We start from the raw sequence: 20,123 nt of genomic DNA, 5'->3' as shown, positions 1-20,123 counted from the left end.
CTGTCACCAAGACAGCTGAACACACTGCAATACCCTGAACGTTCATCTGTCTAAAGTAAGCTTACAGGGCGTCGCATTCAGCAGACAGCAGATTACAGAAGTGTAGGGAAGTTGTTGCTTTTATCAGTGTTCCCCCCTCACTAAATAACCTACATTAAAGGAAGCTAAAGTGCCAAATAATCCATTGCTTAATTGATTCAGTTTAACTGACAAGTTAAAAATGCAGGCTTGCTTTTAATAATAACCTTGAAAGATCAACACACAAGTTCAAGATGTAAACTAATCACAAAATCTTTGAATAGTGCCACTATCCCCATAAATTTATCAAGGCCCCTCCAACAATATGCACCCAAAAGCTTCAAACATACCTGCACAGGGGTATGCATACCTGCAAATCTTTTCTGAGGGAAAGTACTGAAAAAAATGGAGCTTTTCTACTGAAAGATACTGGGAAGAATATCCATGTAAAAACTCTGAACAAAATGCTTCTGATTTGAATGAAATATTTAGGTTATCCAATAAAATGAATGTACATTATCTGGTCTAATGGAAATGAATCAGCAATTGGGAGATTTGGAGAGAGAACCTATGGAAACCTAAAGCTAGCAAGTGGTGCCCATTCTAAAAACAATTTGGTCAGTGAAACTGGTTGATTCATTCTGGAACAGGACACACACTGAAAAGGAGAAGTTAAAACCCTGTTAGAGAGCTATTCAGCTGAAGATATATTTAAATTTAGAGTTGCTTAATTCTGAAAAGCTTTTACTTTAAGAAACTGGCTTCCAAGGTGGAGTCTACAGCATTGGTAGGGTGTGTGCAAGCACTAAATACTGTCTCTTCTTGCCAAGTGATGGTGTTCAATTTTAAGCAGCACTTAAAATCTGATAGAACCATTAGCACAAATTCGACTAATAAATAAAAAGTGAATGAGGAAAGACATTCCACTCCTAGCACAGGCATTATAGTTTAAAAGTTTGTATTCTTGCTGGCAAGATTTATCCGATTTGTTTTCTAAAATGGCTCCATACTAAGGCTTTAAGAGAAACCTCCTGTACAAATACTTGGCAATAATTTCCACAAATTATAACTTTTATCCAGACTTAACAAGAAACCCAAAACCGTGGTGTTTAACTGAAACAGTAACATCTTAAGAGTCCAAATAATACAACTAAGTAAGGAAGCGGCTTAACACTGTAGATGAATGTTGAAGCATATCCCAGGTCACATCTTTCTCGGGCACAGTGTTCAACTATGAATTTACCTTTTGTTAAGCTGAAAAGACCAAAAGACAGCTGCAGTGATGTGATATGGCCTCACAAATTCTGCAAGAGCACACAAGCCCATGCACACATCTCTACACCCCGAGAGACACTTTTATCATACGAGGTATTCTTTTAGGGTAAGCCAAACTAACACGACAAATTATAGAATGCAGAGTTTTCTGCTCTCTCTGATTTTCCATTGTTTCAAAAACAAAGCTCACTTTTCTTTTCAAACACAAGCGGAAGCCCAATATCACTTAATCATCAGGAGGCACTAGGAGTATTAGTTGCATCTCATGTGACTAAAACCAAACACACACGAACACTAGGAAAGATGATACTACCAAGCAGGCTGAAAACGCGGTTAGAGTTTGACCAAGCTTTCCTTTTTTTTTTTTTTTTTTTTTTTTTGATTAGTCAGTAGTAGTGCAAAATACACGTGATTGTATCTGCAGCAACTATTGTGCTGATACTTCCTCTTATTTTATTTTTTAATTACAAAGACTATTAAGGAAAATAATGCAGAATTCTCACTGAGGGCTTTTTTCATGCGTAAGCACTCCCTAAGTTTTGCTATTAAAGCAGGTAAAATTTTTCAACTGGTTCCGATCACCAAAATCTACTGTATCACAATATTACACAGGGCAATAGGATTTGGAAGAGGTACTAACCCGCAGAAAGATACAGGACATTAACATACTCTCTACAAAAAGCAACAACAGTAAAAATGGCTAGTGGGTGCAAAAAGAGTTAACAGCAAGAAAGCACATTACACTTGCACATGCACAGTTACAAAGAAAATGAATGTGTTGAAACAGGTAAAATCCACTGACATGAATTTGATGAATCCAGTTTGCAGCAACTACATATGGCTTGATTAACAATCCAAACCAAACATTCTGTATAAGAAGGTATTAGAATCACAACCAACTTGTATCACATTCAGATAATAGACTCATGCCCACTTCAGTCCATTATCATTTACGTTACTGCTCATATAGTTCTAGACAGCAATATTGTCTAGCATTAGCATCATTTTAGAGTCAAAACTGAAAAAAAAACAAAGGGATGAAGACCCTTTACATACTCATTGTAGGCAGATCACAAACAGGATATTCATTTATTGCTGTCAATACTACGAAAAACAAAGGATATTTGTAATAGGTTTTGTAGAATGTAAACGAACCCTGCTAGGACTTGAGGCCAACTATGTTTCTTTCTTCAAGTACAGTAGCCTAAAAAGTAAAGCGCAATTTCAAAATCATACATTTCCAGCCTCCACCCATATCTGCAGTGCCAAGAATGTCAACTTATTTCAAAACTTTCAAGTTTTATTAAAAAAAAATCCATTAGGCAATGGCACTTTTAAGCAAAATGCAGCAGGCTTTCCTGAAGACAAGGATTACAACTGAAAAGTTTAATATTTACTTTTCCAATTTCACACAATCCATTCTCATAATTATGCAGTACTAATGTTACAGCAGTACTGATAATACTAGTAAAAATGACATTGTTACTAATCACTAGTAATTAAATATTACTATTATCACTAATACTAACATTCATTATTAGATTTTTTTTTGGGGGGGGGGATTTTGACTTTGAAATGAAAGCTAACTAATGGCTAGGAACACCTTTTACTCTACCATTTAACATTAGCACTGATTCTTACACAGCCATGTACTGAGCTGATAAGGAACATGCACCTTTATTTATGATTTTAACAACCTCAGTCATCAAGGAAATGGGATTTATTCTTTCACTCAAAAGAAAATACCACTTGTTACAGCTATACCCTTTTCTGAGTTGCTACAGAGAGCTGTCATGAAATTTCAGAGAAATTAAGTTGTCTCCATGGGAAAAAAAAAACTCTGAAGCTTATAAAGGTAAGAAAAATCTCAGTAAAGACAATACAGGTGGCAGTTAATGCATCAATTACCAGATTGAATATCTTATTTCCTTGTGAGGAAACTATCTAAGGCACAAATCACCTTTTCAATAGACATATTCTTAGCAAAACAGGGTTCTGATCCTCAACTGAGGCTGGCTGATACCATCACCTTGTAAATAAAGGTAGTGCACGCCATTTAATGACGACAGCTCAAAACAAGTCCAACTACAAACATGCTAGTTCAGGAGAGTTTTACTGCAGAGCATTCCTTCTGAATCTTAGTGAATACAGCACTTCATTTAAAAACTTAGGACAATCTGCTTAAAATTGCATGTCAAGCAAAGCATTAACTTAAAAACAAAGTCAGTTTTCATACTTCTACACCACAAACGTTACAGGTTTGTTCTCCCCTAAAACTCTTTTGCATTACATCAGGCTAAGGCAGCTCTAGGTTTTATGTAAAAATGATGTAACCCAAGAAAACTACTTCACTAAATAACTGAAGTTAACTGCTTTAATTTCTTTGACTACTACTATGCAATCCACATGCTCTACCCAATCGAGTATCATATTTAGTCTACAGTGCCTTTCTAGAAACACACAGCTTAATAGTGGTTTCTGACAAGCTTCCTGCCTTATACTGGAGCCATAGTTTTTGCTTGATGACTAATATCACATAGCTGATGGAAATACTAAAATTGCTTCAGTATTTTGGAATATTTCTACCTAAAAGAAATAAACATTTAGTTTTAAATTTTTAAAGCAGTTAAAGACTTGGGTAATTGTTTATTGACTCAAGCAAATTACATTTTGAGAAAATATCTTGGAGAAAACCTGAAAAGAGTGAGTTTTTTTTTTTTTTAAAGGACTTCAAACAAAATGATCATTAAGCATTTAAGAACAGACTTGTCTATTCAGTATGTCCTATTTACATCTTTAAACTAAATAGACACGTTCATGAGACAGTACAAAAAGTAATAAAAGAAATCAGATTCATCAGATTCACTAGATACGCTGGAGCATCTGGGACCACTTAAAAGCTCCAGAAGAACCCTACCACAGCAGCCTCAGCCCTCAGAACTGGCCATGGATTTAGGATGCAGAGATTTTAAAAGCCTACAGGATATAGCCCTCCAATTGAGAAACCACAAGCTACCAAGCACTCTGCTTGTCAAGACTCAAATAAATAAATGGAGAAAAAGCAACTCTCTCCAGCAAGTAACACAATAATGAAGTTTACAAAGTGGAAAATACCTGATTTCATGCCTTTCTTTCTCCATATCAAAACAGTAATATTTGGGCTATTTTTCTTTCCTCCAAAAAGATGAATTTTAAAGCAAGATATTTAATAGGTTTAAACAGTATTTCTGTATAAACTCGGTGAAGACAAGCTTTTACTGGGATGTAGACAGTCATGGTCAACTAAAGGGAAGTGCTGATCTTACCTCACTGTACTATAGTAAAAGCTATGTGAGCTCTGTTCCACTAAACTTAAAAAATTCTATTTGTTTCTCAGTGAAGACAACCTCAACAAAATCCCCCATCGTATTTCCATTGCATAGCCAGAACATCCTACACTAAGTTGAGAGGAGCCAGGCAGAGAGTGTGTGACCTTAGAGCAGCATTAGTGAAAGATCACAGGAACACGGAGCTGACCATGTTAGCAGCCAACAGTCTACACTGATTAGAGCTGTTATGTACAGGAGGGCTCAACTATTTGAATTCAAAGCACTGCTTTATTTCTCTGAAGAGGCGTTGTTCAACTATGTGTGCATCTGCACATGACCGAACAGGTCACAAATTAGATGCTGCACAGCTTTCTCTATACTGTAAGTGAGAGGTTCTTCAGTCACCCTATAGAGATGTTTTTGTGATTTCTTTTGGGAAGTGTTGCCATCATTTGAGAGAACTGAGCAGAGCAGAAGACCCACTAACAGAGCAAGCACGACTCCAGTAATCAAGTTAGAGGACTGCCCTGCATTGAAGAAAAGAGACATTCAAGCATAAAATGAATGAACAGTTATTTCACCTATATATGAGCAGCTCTGGATTAAGATCAACATCCAGTGAGAACATCATTTCCCTCCACACTCACATGCAACTGCTTAGCTGTTCTCCTGGTCTACTAGACAGTTCCAAGAAGGGAAAAGGGGGTTGTGTCCTGCCTTTCTTCCCTCTCTTTGGATACAAAGGTATCCCAGAAGGGAGACGGTAAAAAAAGCCCTGGCTCAAACCTCCCACCTAATTATGTACCACACTTTATGTAATTAAGCTAAACCAAACCACTACTTACCACTACAGTAACTTAGAGGATACATTTTTGAAGCCAAATCTCTAATAGATTAAGTATCACACACACATTTTTACTTGGCCAAAAAAGCAAACAATAATCTCAATCTATTAAAAACGTGATAGGTATCAAACAAATTCACCAATTACACAGTAGTTTTCTTCTGAATATCTTAGTTTGCCTGTTGTTTTTCACCTTATTTTCTTGAAAACTTTCTTGGTAAAAAGCAAGCTACTAAAATGCCCCTCAGAGAGTCTCATGTGCCTCAAAAGGCATCATCACTATCATCTTCAGCCTTTTATCTCAAACCTTAGCTATAAATGGGATGTCAAAAGCACTACTATTCAGTTTAATTAAATAAGCTTCATATAGTTTACACTTTCACCAGATACATCTGGATTATGCCAAATGCTCTATGCACATTCCTAAGATTTAAGCATTTTGCATTTAAAATTTAAGAACTTTATGAACACAGTATGTTCAGGCATTCAACTAAAACACAGCTCATTGCAGTACCAAAAGTAAATTGCAAGAGTTACCTGATCCTCTCAAAGTACATTTAAAAAGGTAAATCCATTCTCCATATCCATATTTTGGATATATATCCAAACTGGCACCATAACCTACATTCCTCTTACCATTCTTCCCTTAGAGTAGAAAGACTTCAATCAATATCAATAAAAACTCATTTCCTAGCTCTTATTTTATTGGGAATTTTCAAATTTATGAAAACCATTTGCTCAACACATGCTTTATTTCATATACAACTGGTAGGTCTTCTAAATCATAACACTGAGAATAGTTTATCCTCACTATCTAAAAATTAACAGAAAGGATTCAAGTCTGGACAACTCTCCTATCATGATTTCAGATATAGCCATCTGCTGTATCCATAATTTGCTCCCTAAGTTATTTCCTGGTGATAGGAAAGTATTTGTATTTAAACAGGTCTTATGGTATTATAACATATGAAAACAAGTGACAGAAGGCCAGTATGAGCACTCAAAAATAGAATTTTCTCTCTCATTCCAATGCAACAGACTGCAGTTAGATAGTAAAATCAATTCCAGTTAGCTCTTAGGTAACAGATATCCTCCAAAGAATAGTCAAGGGAGATAAAATTAGCATTGCAACCAGAACAAGGGGAAACATACCTGTCAACACAAAAAACTGACATTCTCCTAAGAAAGCAGTCTCCTTTCCAAATTAGTTGACAGCCAAGAACAAAAGCATTCCCAGACAAATTCTGCAGTTCCAGCTGACTGACTTCAATGCTTCAGAGTACTCAAAGACATAGCAGATGATCCAAGCTCAAGGTTTTGCTTTCACCAACAGCTGATGGTAACATCAGCAGTAGTAGTGCAGACATTATCATCTCTCTAATTTAGTTAATAACCAATACATTAAATGTAGAACCAGAGGTTTAAGCAGGCAACTAAAATGAAAATGGACAATTTCATATACTTAAAATGTGGAGTTGTGCAAGTTAGCTCTGGGAGATCAGCAATAAAATGTAATACTTTTCAATTTTAAATGAATCAGCTAAAGCACTTTTGTAGGGAGAGGCGGCACCTTGGGGCTTTTAACTCAGCCCTAGTCGAAACAAGCAAATCTTTATGATTCCAAGTCAGGCAAAATCCCTAGACAGTATGAAGACTTTTGGATAAGAACTTTATTGGATTGCATCTCTTACGCTCAAAAATGTGCTTGTTTTATTACAGCCACAAAGAACAGATGCTGATCTTTAAACAGATGTGCATGTTTCCACATCTGGGGGGCATACATATGCTTCCAGCCCACCTTGTCAAAGTTGGTTTAGCTAGTAAGGGGGAGATTTTCCAGATAAGTGGGTTACAACAAATCCTTGACTGGCGGCTCTGCACAAGTGACATTGATAAACATTCCTCCAGAACAGCAGACAACTGTTTAACTTAAACCCCAAACTACTGCAGAAAGGAATCAATCCCCCCCCCCCCCCCGCCAAAGTAATTTATTGAAGTTGCAGAAAGGCCCACAAATACAGTGAGGAATCACTGTACTAAATACTGAACAACAACAAAAATGAATTTAAAAAAACAGAGCTAGATACAGCTCCTGCAAATATCAATTTAACGTTTGCTTGCAAGCATGTATCACAAAATTTCAGTGTAATCTCTCTCAGAAGTTAGTTTTGCCCTAATTTTTTTCAAATATTATCTAAACCTGTTATATATCCTATCATTAGTTGAGCCCATGTTACAAAAAAAGAGCACGTTAAAGGAAAATCTGAAAAGCCTTTGGGGTTATTCTAGAACAGCACATCCCCTACCTTTCTGGCATCTGAATAATTGTGGCCACGTTGTGTTTATGCCATATATGGCATGTTTATACCATATGCATAGCAGCTTTCACAGTCACTGATGTGAATCTCCCTGTTTATCAGAGTTGGGCAGCTTGCTTCAAGCACTAGAGAATGCTCGCAGAAATCTGCTAGAGGTTAATTATCACTCTCCTATAAACTCAACATGTTTATTTAAGCATCCTGTAATTAAATTTCACAAAGTACAAATCATTAACCAACAAATTTTATTAATGAGATCTTCAAAAATGGAAAACAGAATGTGCAGGTTAACCGATGGGGAAAGAAGCTACTGCTGAGGTAGGTGAGGAGAACACTTTTTTGTATACTTCATATTTTAAGGGTCCAGCTTTATGTACAGTAAAACACACACAGAATTGAAAATAGCATGTGAATGAGAATGTCATTTGTTTGTGTGTCTTCCACACATAAAGAAGTTGGAAGAAGGGTGTAGATTCTATAATAGGATTTTTATAATAAAGCTAATCATAGATCTACTATGTTGGTAGATCTACGATTCTATGCCAGAAAGGTAGGGGATGCCAGTCTGATGTGTCCTTTGACGTGATCACAGACCTTAACGTTTACCTCTCCCTATAACATTATTTTGATTGTCCAGGATCACTGTAAATGACCTCTAGGATCATTATGATAACGCTGCAGACATTTGCATTTCAGTTAGCAGAGGCAAGTTCATTTTTCTTTCACGCTGGCACAGCAGTGGTGCAGAGGCTAACTGCAGGGTTTTTTTTAAACAGTACAGCTGTTTTACACTTGACAACTGATGACTTGGCTTGAAATATACCTTAAACAAGATGAGATGACTGCAATTTCAGACAGATATTCTTTGAGAGTTTGGGTTCGCCTTTGTGTTGTTTAATAGTATTTATTTACACTTTTGGACACGAGACCGCTATTTATTGTACCTTATTCCTCACTACCATGTGTATGTAATGTGCTGTTCTAGAATAACCCCAAAGGCTTTTCAGATTTTCCTCTAACATGCTTCCCTGCCCCTTGTTAAAAAGAGAGAAAGGTATTCAGCTGTTAGTTTGTAACTGAACTTGTGGCACTCTGCCCTCTACCACCATTGAAGCCGTTGCCAGACATTGCTCAACCACAGTGTCCCTGAATGAAATGTTTGCTTGTCTCATCTAATCCAAGTAGTTTCACGTTTACAGTGATCCTAGTAAGCAACATCAGCACAAGCACACAACTACTTGAAGTATTTCCAACAGATCTTAAAAGGAATTGGGATGGCTGAGAATATAAATACAAAGGAAGAAATGGTTCTCTCCAAAAAGAAAAAAGAAAAAAAGAAAAGAACAGCCTTGATTCAACAAGGACAGACAAGGATACATCCTGTGCCAACAGGCTCGACTCTGCTGCACTGAAGCCATTCTGCTCCATTTACTAATACAGAACATTGGTTTATATAAGCATGTGCTACATTTCTGAACTTGAAAGACATTCTTGTAGTATTATGCCAACAGGGCTAAAAGGTACAAAAGGAAGAACAAGATGACTCAAGTGAGAACATGCCAAAACAGCAGTACAGAATAGAGGAAATACCACTCTTGGAAGAAAAGCAGACATTGTGAAGCATTAGTGTAAATGCATTTTTTAAGCAGATAGATCTGTTCTTCTGGGCTGTGATTTGTGCCATTGTAACCAGCATCAAAACATACTACCAAAAGTCACTGATGTCAGTACTTACCTTACACCTATAAGTAGTGCAATCAGCATTGAACAAATAGGATCTGCTATCATTAGACCGTAGTTCTGCATCAGTATAGCAGATATGATTACACCAATACTTCCAAGTGTGTCCGCAACAATGTGTAGAAATACACCTGTTAAGAGACTGAGTATCAATACAACTTGATATTCTTACAGTAAATGGAAATATTTCAAGGACAGTTTGAGAAGAGTTGCAAGAACTGTAATATGATTTATGCTTGTTAAATTCTTCTCAGTTTTTGGTCAAATATACAGAAAGTGATCACAGGATTTCAACACATTCTTAAAACATAAACCATTGAGAATGGTTATATAAGAATTCATATTGTTTTCTGCAATTAGCATTAAGTTATATTTCATGGCATTTGCTATCAACTTAAGTATTGTCGTTAACAGATGAAATTAAAATTTTTCATTTATTATCCAGTCATATTACAGTATAGACAATCTAATATGTTATTTTTCATGATCAGTTTAAAAGACATGAAAAGACATGATAAGAAGCATTTTGCAGCTAGCCAAAGTTTATCTTTTGGAGCTCCCTGCTGGCAGTGATAGGAATAGCCATTCAGAAACAGCTTTCCAAACAGTTTTTTGGACTGAAATGATTCCACACAGGAAAATAACTCACAACTATAAATTAGCTCTTCAACTGATTTTTCTAATAAGCCTATATTGAGAAGTTAAAATAGAATTACAGAAAAATGAGTCTTTCTGATATGCTTTGGTTAAAATATGCCTTCATTTGAAAGTCAGTCTTTTCATATGTATTATTAAAGTACTGAGTACATATACACAGAATATAGTACTATAAATACTGGAAGAGGTTGAAAATGCTCCCTTACAAGGACTACAAACAATAGCTAAAGTATGACCTCTAATCCAGAAAGCATCCATCAAGATATGAAACAGCATGGATATTTGGGTATGTCAAACAATTACTACTTCTTATACTGTACATTTCTCTGCCACTAACTTTTAAACATATAAAGGAACAGGGAAATCAAAGCTCAAAACTGACATGTAAATCATCAGTAATTTATTTATACTACTGCCCAGGAGATCATGGCCTCCAATTATCCGCAAAGAGATTATAGAGTGTGTGATCATCTTGTCTAAACCAGCTGGAATAGTTTTATGAAATTTAAGTTTTAAGCTCAGGTGCCCTTCAGTGATTATGTTGATCTGCGTTTTTCAAATGCATTCCATTAGAGTTTCTTAACTTTCAGAGCATATGTTGTGATCAGATATCTTAAATTTCTGCTTTTAACCACTTTTCTACACTTCTACTACTAGTAAATTTTTCAGTGCTGGGAACAAACTCAATCCCAGCTTTTGGGATCTCCTTTTTAAACGGGGTTGACATAGCTTTCCATTTAGACTTCAGGGAACGTGCCAACACCTAGTCATGCATAGAGCATGGCACTGTCTGTTCATTGGTAAAGGGACTTCACAAACTATCTCTTAGAAAAAGATGGCATTTATCTGGAAAACAGATGTGTAATGAAACGTAATTCCTATGATCATACCTTGTAAAATCTGTTTGCTGGATCCAGCTGTCCCTTCAAGAGAATGGTCATCTGTGAAGATGATTATAGGCATATTAAGCTACGCAATGTCCCTCACGGGATATATTTCATTATTTTTCTGAAATGTATTTGAACTGACAAGCTACTCACAATGATTAGCTTGCTCTAACTATTAAAAACCCAAACTAGCCTAGAGTTTTCAATGAAACAGTTAGGTTAAGTCTTAAAATACAGGTTTTTAAAGACAGTACCACATTATACAATGGTAGATGCACGCACACACATATATGTATGTATGTATATGTATATATAAAGCAGATCAACAATTTTCTAATGAACACAATTTAAGAAATAAAAAGCCTTCAGATGTTTAGCAAAAGGCACCTCAAGAACAGAAGCCATATAAACAAGCAAGAAGGAAGAAGGAGATCACATGAATTTGCTGCACAGCAATAATGCACTTCAGCAAGCATTCATACTTAATGTAGAACAACAGGGACAAGACATTGAGAAGGTAAAAACTAAGTCAAAAAAAAATCTCCCATCCATGTGCCTCTACGGAACACATATGGGAGGATAGGAGGCATTGTTAAAGAACAGTGAATGATTTTTACTGAGGATATATAATACTTAATTTACACAAAGGTGCACTCATTTGTTTTTCAAAGTGCACAAAACAGATATAATCTCATCCCTGTGGAACAGAAGATGTAACAGTCAAGTTAGGGGAAAGGGGGGAGAGCAAGGAAGAGGCAGGAGGCAGGGATGCTCCTGCTTTCCAACCACCTTTAGAGAACCCATGGAAAACAAACAGCAGTTTTCTACTAAAAATACTAAGGAAATGGCAAGCCAAGAAAATATTTTTATAGTCTTTGTCACCTCCTGTCTGAAAATTACCACTCTATCCCCTCTGAACTCACACATTTCAGTCACATCAGACTTTGGTTTATGGCGTAGTCACGCAGGATGGACAACTCTGTACTCCGTAATTTTTTCATTTATATTGTTTCACAAAAGTAGCAACCACATTGCCTCTTCTCCCATGGTGAGGATTACCTATCATATTTTATGGGCATGTCTCTTCATATATTGTTTGACTTTATAGAAAAGATTTAAGCATAGCTATAAGAAAGGTACTCTGCACCTTAACCAGCTTGGAAATAGACAACAAATGGACAGAAAAGGGAAAAGCTTACATGTGAGTTCACAAACTGAGTACCACCAACATCCCTACGTACCCAAAGTGAAATTACACTTTCATCTTTCCTAATTTCTTGATGTGTAAAATTATCCCAGTCAAGAATGTTAGTAAAGCTGCTTAACTTCATCTATTAATTTAAATCAAAAACTGAAATAAAAACAAAACACTCGATGACTCATTTCATTATACTGCTATAACAAACATTTGTTTTATCTTTGCTTACATGCAACATATTAAGGTGAACATTTGGAAAAAAAAATGTAGGTAAAGCAAAACGTTTAAAAACTAGCTCTGAACTTACTGCACAGATCACAAGTGAAACAGCATTGACCAAAAGAAACCACAAGACATGGCACTGTCATGCACCTCATATTTTGTGAAATTACTTCCAAATATGCTCACTACAATAAGCCATCAACAGCTTCTCATCTGTTCAGAAAAATCAGTAGCAGCAAATTTAAATCGAGTCAAGACAGTCAGTCTATGCCACTAACTAGGTACTTACCATGACAATAATCTTGACTATGAGAGTGTCCATGACTATGGCCATGATCATGAGTGTGTCCATGGCCATGTTTGTGTTCATGGCTGTGACCACGACCTCCATGACTATGTCCATGGCTGAGACCACCATTAAATAGAGAATGACTGTGTTCATGCCCTACAAACAAATAACACTGTTAGAATATGAATTCAAGTGTTGAATAAAAGCACACTTGTTTAATATGCTCACATTTGTTTAAGATACTTGAAAACTATTAATTCTTCAGGTCATCTTAAGGTATGACTTAATAAGTTTACCAGAAGAAAATTAACACAAACCGTTTACAACCTAAATCTACGCTAGGTAGCTGTACAAAATATTTACCTGATTTGAGAAGTCAAATGTTTTTGTATATTCCTGCTTTTGAGGTAAGTTGGGCTAGACTTAATGCATTTGGGAGAAAATGTGCACAAAATTTCATACAAATGCATTAAAATAGCTCTTTTAAGAAAACAGAAGATAGCTACTGTTCAAACATTAAAAAAAAAAAAAATCAAGTTTAAGATGCTGCCTAAAAGTACATGGACTATTTTCTTCCATCAGTCTATGTCACAGTTGATATATTATGCTGAAATGGATGCATATAGCTTTTCAGGGGAAAAAAAGTGTTTACTGTATACATTTAGGCAAATAAATTCTGTGTTTAAAGTTCAAAAGACTAAGTTTAGAAGCACCTGAAACTAACTCTCCATCCCTCATTTAAAATTTGGTTTGGATGCTGGTTTGTAAAATCTCTTCTAGAGACTATCTCTAACTCCAGTTTATTTTTGTCCAAAACATATTCTGCAAATCTCTTCCAGTAAGATGCGGAATCGCGCGTGTTCTAGAAAGCAGACTCTAGAGATCTAAGTCTTCCAGATAGCGGGTGTCAACATAAGAAGAACCAGGACTAGTAATAAAATTTAAAAATCAAGATTGCAACAAGTCATATACACATTTTCCTTGGCTTTCCCCAAAAAAGAAAAAAAAATCCAGTATTGAGGTGGTCATTGGAGGATAACAGGTCCTGGAACACAGAATGCTAAGAAAGGAAACAGCACTGAAAACTACAGGCATCATACCAGAACCATGTGAATGTCCATGACCTCCATGTTGAAAAACAAATATTCCTATAAGATTTACGATGAATCCCAATATAGAAACAGGAAGAAGTCTCTCATGATGCACATCAGGAGGCTCCAATGCTCTCTAATAAATAGATAGATAAATAGTTAAATAAATAGATATGTAGAGTTTTACAAGACCAAATTATTAAAAGTCACTACAAAAAGGAAACAATGGCACAAAATTGCTTAGATACAGGAGCATTCTCATACAAACAGGTATATATAATGACATAATTAGGAATTACTCAGGACTTCCAGTTTTGAGACAGACTGATTTTCACTATCTGAAGCTGAAGGGGTTTTTTTTATTCGTTTAATAAAGCTGTGAAAGTAGTGTAAAATAATCCAATACCATTACAGTTAGCTTTGACCATAATCAGTTTCATTATGCTGTAGGATATGGCTCAATACCACAGAAAAACATCTAAGTTCATTATAACACATGGATTGCCTAAGTCAACCAAACAATTTGCAAGAGTCTAGAAGGCCTTTCATTTTCTTCCTTTCTTCACAGAATCACAAAAGAGTTGAGGTTGGAAGGGACCTCTAGCAATCATCTAGTCCAACCTCCCTGCTTAAGCAGGGTCACCTAGAGCATAATGCTCAGGATCCAGTCCAGATGGTTTTTGAATGTCTCCAAGGACGGAGACTCCACAACCTCTCTGGGCAACCTGTTCCAGTGCTCAGTCACCCTCATACCTTCTTAAAAGGGTGAGTGGATGAAGGTAATGAAAGCAAGAAAAAGTTGTAGCAGTTCTTTTAAACTCCCAAAAATCTAGATTCAAAAACCTTGGGAGAAACCAGAGTAAATGTCAGAGATACCATGAGCCCTGTAGTTTCTACTGATTTTTCAAGTATTTACAGTCTCATCTGCACAGAAGACATGTTCCTGAAAGCTCTTCTTAATCCTCTACCAGCTCAAAACTCAAAACTAACTTATTTAAACCGAAAGTCTAAAAAAATTTATAGCATATCTCCCATTAAAAAGTAAGAGCATTCACACAAGCTGATCAGAATCAGTTATCAAATCAATGCTGTCTTAACACACTTAGGAGCATACAACGTCAATGTCTAAATTTGAAATCTCTAAATTATTAGCTGAATCACCTTATAAAAGAACATTCAAGAAAAGTGACTTGGTAAAAGTTAAAACCGTTACTATTCTGTATTTATATCAGACTTCAAAATTTAGAGAATGATGTTCTTTAACTAGTTAGTTAAACTCCCTCACAGAATATATTTCCATTTCTTATGATTATACTTCTCCCCTCTGAATGACTTGTTTTGTTTTGTTTTTTTTTAACAATGAGCAGTAAAGATCTTTCTATAAAATACTATAATGGCTGAAAAGAGCACAGGGTAGTTCTGACTGGCTTGTAAAGATATTCTGAAAAATGTTTTTTGTGTGTCACATTAAGCTGCAATTTCAGATAGCCTTATTTTCTGTTCAGATCACAGATTTTTAACCAATTATGAACATAAAACATTCCCTTGCAATAATTTTATTCCCACTAAAACATACTATAAACAGAAATGTGACAATTAACAAGTGCAGTTGACCTCATTAACATACCTCAACACCTTCAGAAAAAATAAAGAAGGCTGTGAAGATGAGGAATAAACCATTTACAAAACCTGCAAGTACTTCTGCTCGAACATACCTGCAAGAAACAGAGGAGAGTAATATTAGGTATTACCACTGCTATTTAAATGCTGAAAATTGAAAGTAAAACTAAGAAACTGGAGTATAATCTCCTTCTAGTTCTCAAACATTTGGATTATACAAGAATTTTTTAAATTAAGAAATAGTATATAAACTAGAGAAATGTATATGAAATTCACTGTTTTGATTCTGGTAGAAGTTTCAGAAATTTCACTACAGCAGACTTTTACTCAGTTTTCATAGTTGTAGTAAGTGATGCACCTTTGAGATCTTTTGGAAGGTAATGGTAACAAATCACTGAAAGAATAAGGGGATGGAAAGCAAAGGAGGAATAGAGAATTAAGCAAGTAGGATACTGTATCTCACAACAACCCTCCTCCTCAACCCACCAGTCCAGCGGAACAGTTCTTTAAGTCCACAGACCTAACTGCAAGATCATTCAGCTTGCCTCGTCAGCCAGAATACGACCTAGGTGAAAGAAAACTTACCATACTTCAAAATCTTCCCATTTAACAACATCTCTACAGGAATTTATGGTACAAACTTGTATTTGGAAGCCACAGAGTAAAATAAGTGGGTGGGATATAAACATCCAAGTCTATTGATGTGAAGTTCTGTTAAATATCAACAATGATACATTAATTTGTTCCCACTTTAGTAGGAGGATTTTTAAAACATTAGTAAAGGTTAAGTAAAAATTAATTATTTCCGCTAGTAATTTTCCCAATAAAAAAGTCAGGTTAGAATAACATGTAATTCCAGTAGCAAACACCAAACTTCATAAAATTGTGGCTGTTCTCCAATACATTGAATGCTAGCTCTTTAAACACAGAGTAGTTAACTAATATAGAGTCTGCCTTCATTGCAACTAGTTCATGGTATAACCAGTTCTTCCTAAATTGATTCCTAGGCATACAGGAGCTTCCACCTTAATTAGACAGTGCTTTGAGTTTCAAAGTCAAAGCCTTGCTTAGGCAAGGCTGCTGAAGCTGAATGCTGACTCTCATGTGAGTGAAGCTATGGGGAATGCAGCAACCTACAGCAGCTATATCCATAAAGGGCAACCCTGCACCATGGGAAGACATACCTCGCCTTCAGGACAGTGCCGCTATGCTGATGTTGTTCATAGTAGCCACAGCTATCGTATTCTGCCGGTTCTGACTGGCATGGTTTATAACCTCAGATGCAGCATCGCTGAGATTTAGCTCCTTTCAGTTAGGTAACTGTCTGTTCCAAGGCAGGCACGGAGCACCAGCAGCCCGAGACTCCCCGTAAGGCACCTCGCTGCACTCTGAGGGCAAACCCACGAGGCAACTGCTCTTTGCTTCCCTGTGCCATGAACACATGACAATGCAGGGCAACCTCTGGCTCTGCAACTTGATTTGTTTCCACTACTATCACCGCAGAGCTCTTAGAAGTGATAAATCTATTCCCCCAAAGCAATCTTTTTTTTTTTTTTTTTTTTTTAACCACCATTTCTACAAGGGATACTCACTAAACCTTTAAAGTTTTAAATGTCTCATCCTTCATTTAAAGTTTAAATAACTCTCCTTAAAAAAAAACACTTTCAATATTGTTTTTTCATGTTCTGCAAAAAGTTTTTGTGCATACAATGAGAAATTACCACCTATATGTTTACTAAAATACATTAAGGTAATAGCCTGAAGTTTCTTACCCATATGAGAAAGCATCATTTGACCTCCATTTTGAAATAACCGAAGCTGCTAATCCAGCCAAAAGAGCAGTGCAGTCAAAAAACATATGAAAAGAATCTGATATTAGACCTAAACTGGAAAAAAAAAAAAAAAAAAAAAAAGGTTATGTTCTGAAGCTGTAAGTTATGTATGGCGGGGGGGCTCCGGGAAGCACAAAGAACATTTAATCTTTTACACAACAGCAGAGCAAATAGTGGCTCTAAGCTTCATCTTTGGACACAGTTCTGCTACCACTGAGGAAAAATTCATGCTGTATCACCAATATAAGTGTGCCAACAAAATTGCTTTTGTAAGCTTAGTGAAGGTTGCTTAGGAATAGCACTTAGCAAAAAAATCCTCCTAGCACACCTTTTTTAGGAGTGGATTCCACAGACACGAACCAAAGCCACTTAAGTAGATGCACCCACACACTATAAATAATTTTTCCTCTGTTCATCACCCAGTAACCATGGAATGGTGGACAAGCGACATTCATCCATTTTCTCTATTACAGAGCTCCCATTTTAAGCACATAGGATTACTGTAACACCTCAAGAATTCTGGAAATTCTATCAAAGAAATATGCTTCTCTTCAGTTTACTGCCTCAAATCAGAAAACTGTTTAGAAACCAAACCCTACTTTTATTACACATTAACTAAAGAACTTGATCTAGTTGACCAGCTACAGACATAAAAGTATTTTTCACCTCTTACAGCAAATGCTTATGATCTATACAAAGTTGTTTCCTACAGTTTTTCAGATCATCATCTATTATATAGATATGGTAAATAAGACCTAGTTTTCTTGACACAGAATTAGATTTGAGCTCACTTTCTCACAGCTCTACTGGTTCTGCTTTCTGACAAAAATATCAGCACCGGAAAAAAAAAATATTAATCAGAGTTTTTGCTGTGGACATACCCAAGGACTCCAAATATCAGGACCACAACATACTGCTCAAAAATCAAGGCAGCATCTCAGCAAAATGACTGGATGATAAAGGTTTCCAATGTTCCGAAAACAGAGCTCATAACAATGCTAGTGATCCAAGCAGTCAACACCCTGACAGTTGTCAAAGAAAATATGTTGAGAAACATGCCTTTAGTGTATGGGAATTTTTCAGAATAGAAATTTCCTTATACATTGTGACCAAACTTATCTTTCTAATATTAAAGATTAAAAGCCTGCTTTTCATCCAAGTACATGAAAGACGTGGGATAGCCTAGGAAAGTTTAGTTTAATATCCATTACAAAACACAAAAATGTACGCATAAGAATTATTTAATTAGCATTAAAAAGATGCCAATTTCAAAACACTCCAACTGAAGAAGAGCTTCCGAGAATGCTCAGCTTCTGTTAATTTTGCTCTTGTGACAACAGTTTTCTAGTTCTTCAATTAGCTTTTCTGAGTAGCTAGGATATGGTATATTTACCAAACTAAAAAAAAAAAAAAAAAAAAAAAAAAAGCACTTAAATATGCAGAAATTAAATATTTATCTTTTCAGATAAATAAGACTCTCCTAAATATGTTTAAACCTGTTTAGGTAACACTGGCAAATAGATTGGTAAGTTATTCTTACTTAGCTAGGCATGTGTTAATTCAGTGTGGTGAAGCTACACTAGCTAAATCAAAGGAAGCAGCAGTAATATTCCCAATAGCACAGAGCTCGATCAACATTTTTTGTTTTATGACCTACAAGCTTCATCCAGGAGGAAAGAACAACAACCTAGCAAATAGTTGGCTCTCTCAACCAGGTCATCTGCAAGTCTGCCTTTTAAAAGACAAGCTGGTTAGTCCTGCAGAATGCACATGGGTGTGCTAAATTGCTGTGCTGCTTCTTCCTTTTGGTAAGTTTAAAGACGGCAAATTTTCTCCTTTTGCTGGTGACCACCACATCTTCTCTAGTCAGACTGTAAAATGTCCATTCAAGAATAAAAGCAAAGAAGCACCTATTCCATCTGTGCTTTCAGGCAAGTGAATCTAAGGCAATTTCAGTTCAAAAACGTACAGTGGTGTTAGAACAATGCCAAGCTACTGCTTGTAAACCTCACCAGTGCTTAAATCATTGCCTTATCAGCTGCAAGCTACTGACTAGAAGACACACACTTCCCCTCAATTTAGAAGTTGAAGTAAGCAGAGGCTGAAAGACTACTTGTCAAATGGTTTATTTCAATGACTGATGCACAATCACAATCTTGACTGGCTGCTTATGATAACGCAGAAAGTTTAGCATGCTCTTTTATCCTACAAAGTTCAAAGCAACTTGAGGTCAACATTAATGAGATAGTTGCTTACAGACTAGAGTTTCTGTCAGTTTGTATTGTGCATGTAAGTGGAATTTAAAACAACACAGCAGTTGTCAAAAACCGCCTAATTTACTAACCATGAACCAGTAGTTCTGTACATCTGCAGGGAAGTATTCCTTAAACTTTCACCTTACCAATTCCTTTGGCTGTCTAAGAACAGTGATGAACATAACTCAGCTATTGGAAATTAAGGAATAAAGAACAATTACTGGTGGCAAAAGTTCTAGAGGACAGCTAGATTTTCACATTGAAGCCACACAGATTCATTAGACAAATTTTAATTTACTCAGCATTAACCAACCAATCCATTTCAGCCTGACTGAAATCAGTTCCATGACTAATCTGAAACATTTCTGATGAAAAACTCAGCTCAGGAAGAAGTGGTTTGGAGGGGAGCAGAAGAGAAAATAAAAGTCTTGTTTTATGTACACATACATATGCAGAACCTATACACATGCACACACATATAAACACATAGGTATATATACACATTTATGTATATGCTTATATAAATTTAACACATATAACATATAAGGTAACATATAAATGTTTATATA

General features: G+C 36.0%; 1 protein-coding gene across 1 annotated transcript in view; it reads right to left on the bottom strand.

The window, feature by feature from the left end:
- Positions 1 to 20,123, bottom strand: part of SLC30A7 (solute carrier family 30 member 7) — a 30,570-nt gene that overhangs the window by 7,949 nt on the left and 2,498 nt on the right. The window contains exons 3-8 of the mRNA XM_062581769.1: positions 17,240 to 17,353; positions 15,475 to 15,562; positions 13,857 to 13,983; positions 12,757 to 12,912; positions 11,051 to 11,101; positions 9,499 to 9,634 (exon numbers count right to left, since the gene is read on the bottom strand). Of these exons, the coding sequence (XP_062437753.1) occupies positions 9,499 to 9,634; positions 11,051 to 11,101; positions 12,757 to 12,912; positions 13,857 to 13,983; positions 15,475 to 15,562; positions 17,240 to 17,353 (672 nt within the window). The remainder of the gene's footprint in view (positions 1 to 9,498; positions 9,635 to 11,050; positions 11,102 to 12,756; positions 12,913 to 13,856; positions 13,984 to 15,474; positions 15,563 to 17,239; positions 17,354 to 20,123) is intronic.

Source organism: Rhea pennata, chromosome 8, assembly GCF_028389875.1.
Source record: "Rhea pennata isolate bPtePen1 chromosome 8, bPtePen1.pri, whole genome shotgun sequence".
Lineage (NCBI taxonomy): Eukaryota > Metazoa > Chordata > Aves > Rheiformes > Rheidae > Rhea > Rhea pennata.
Note: the sequence above shows the minus strand (reverse complement) of the source record. Positions and strands in the feature narration are given on the sequence as shown.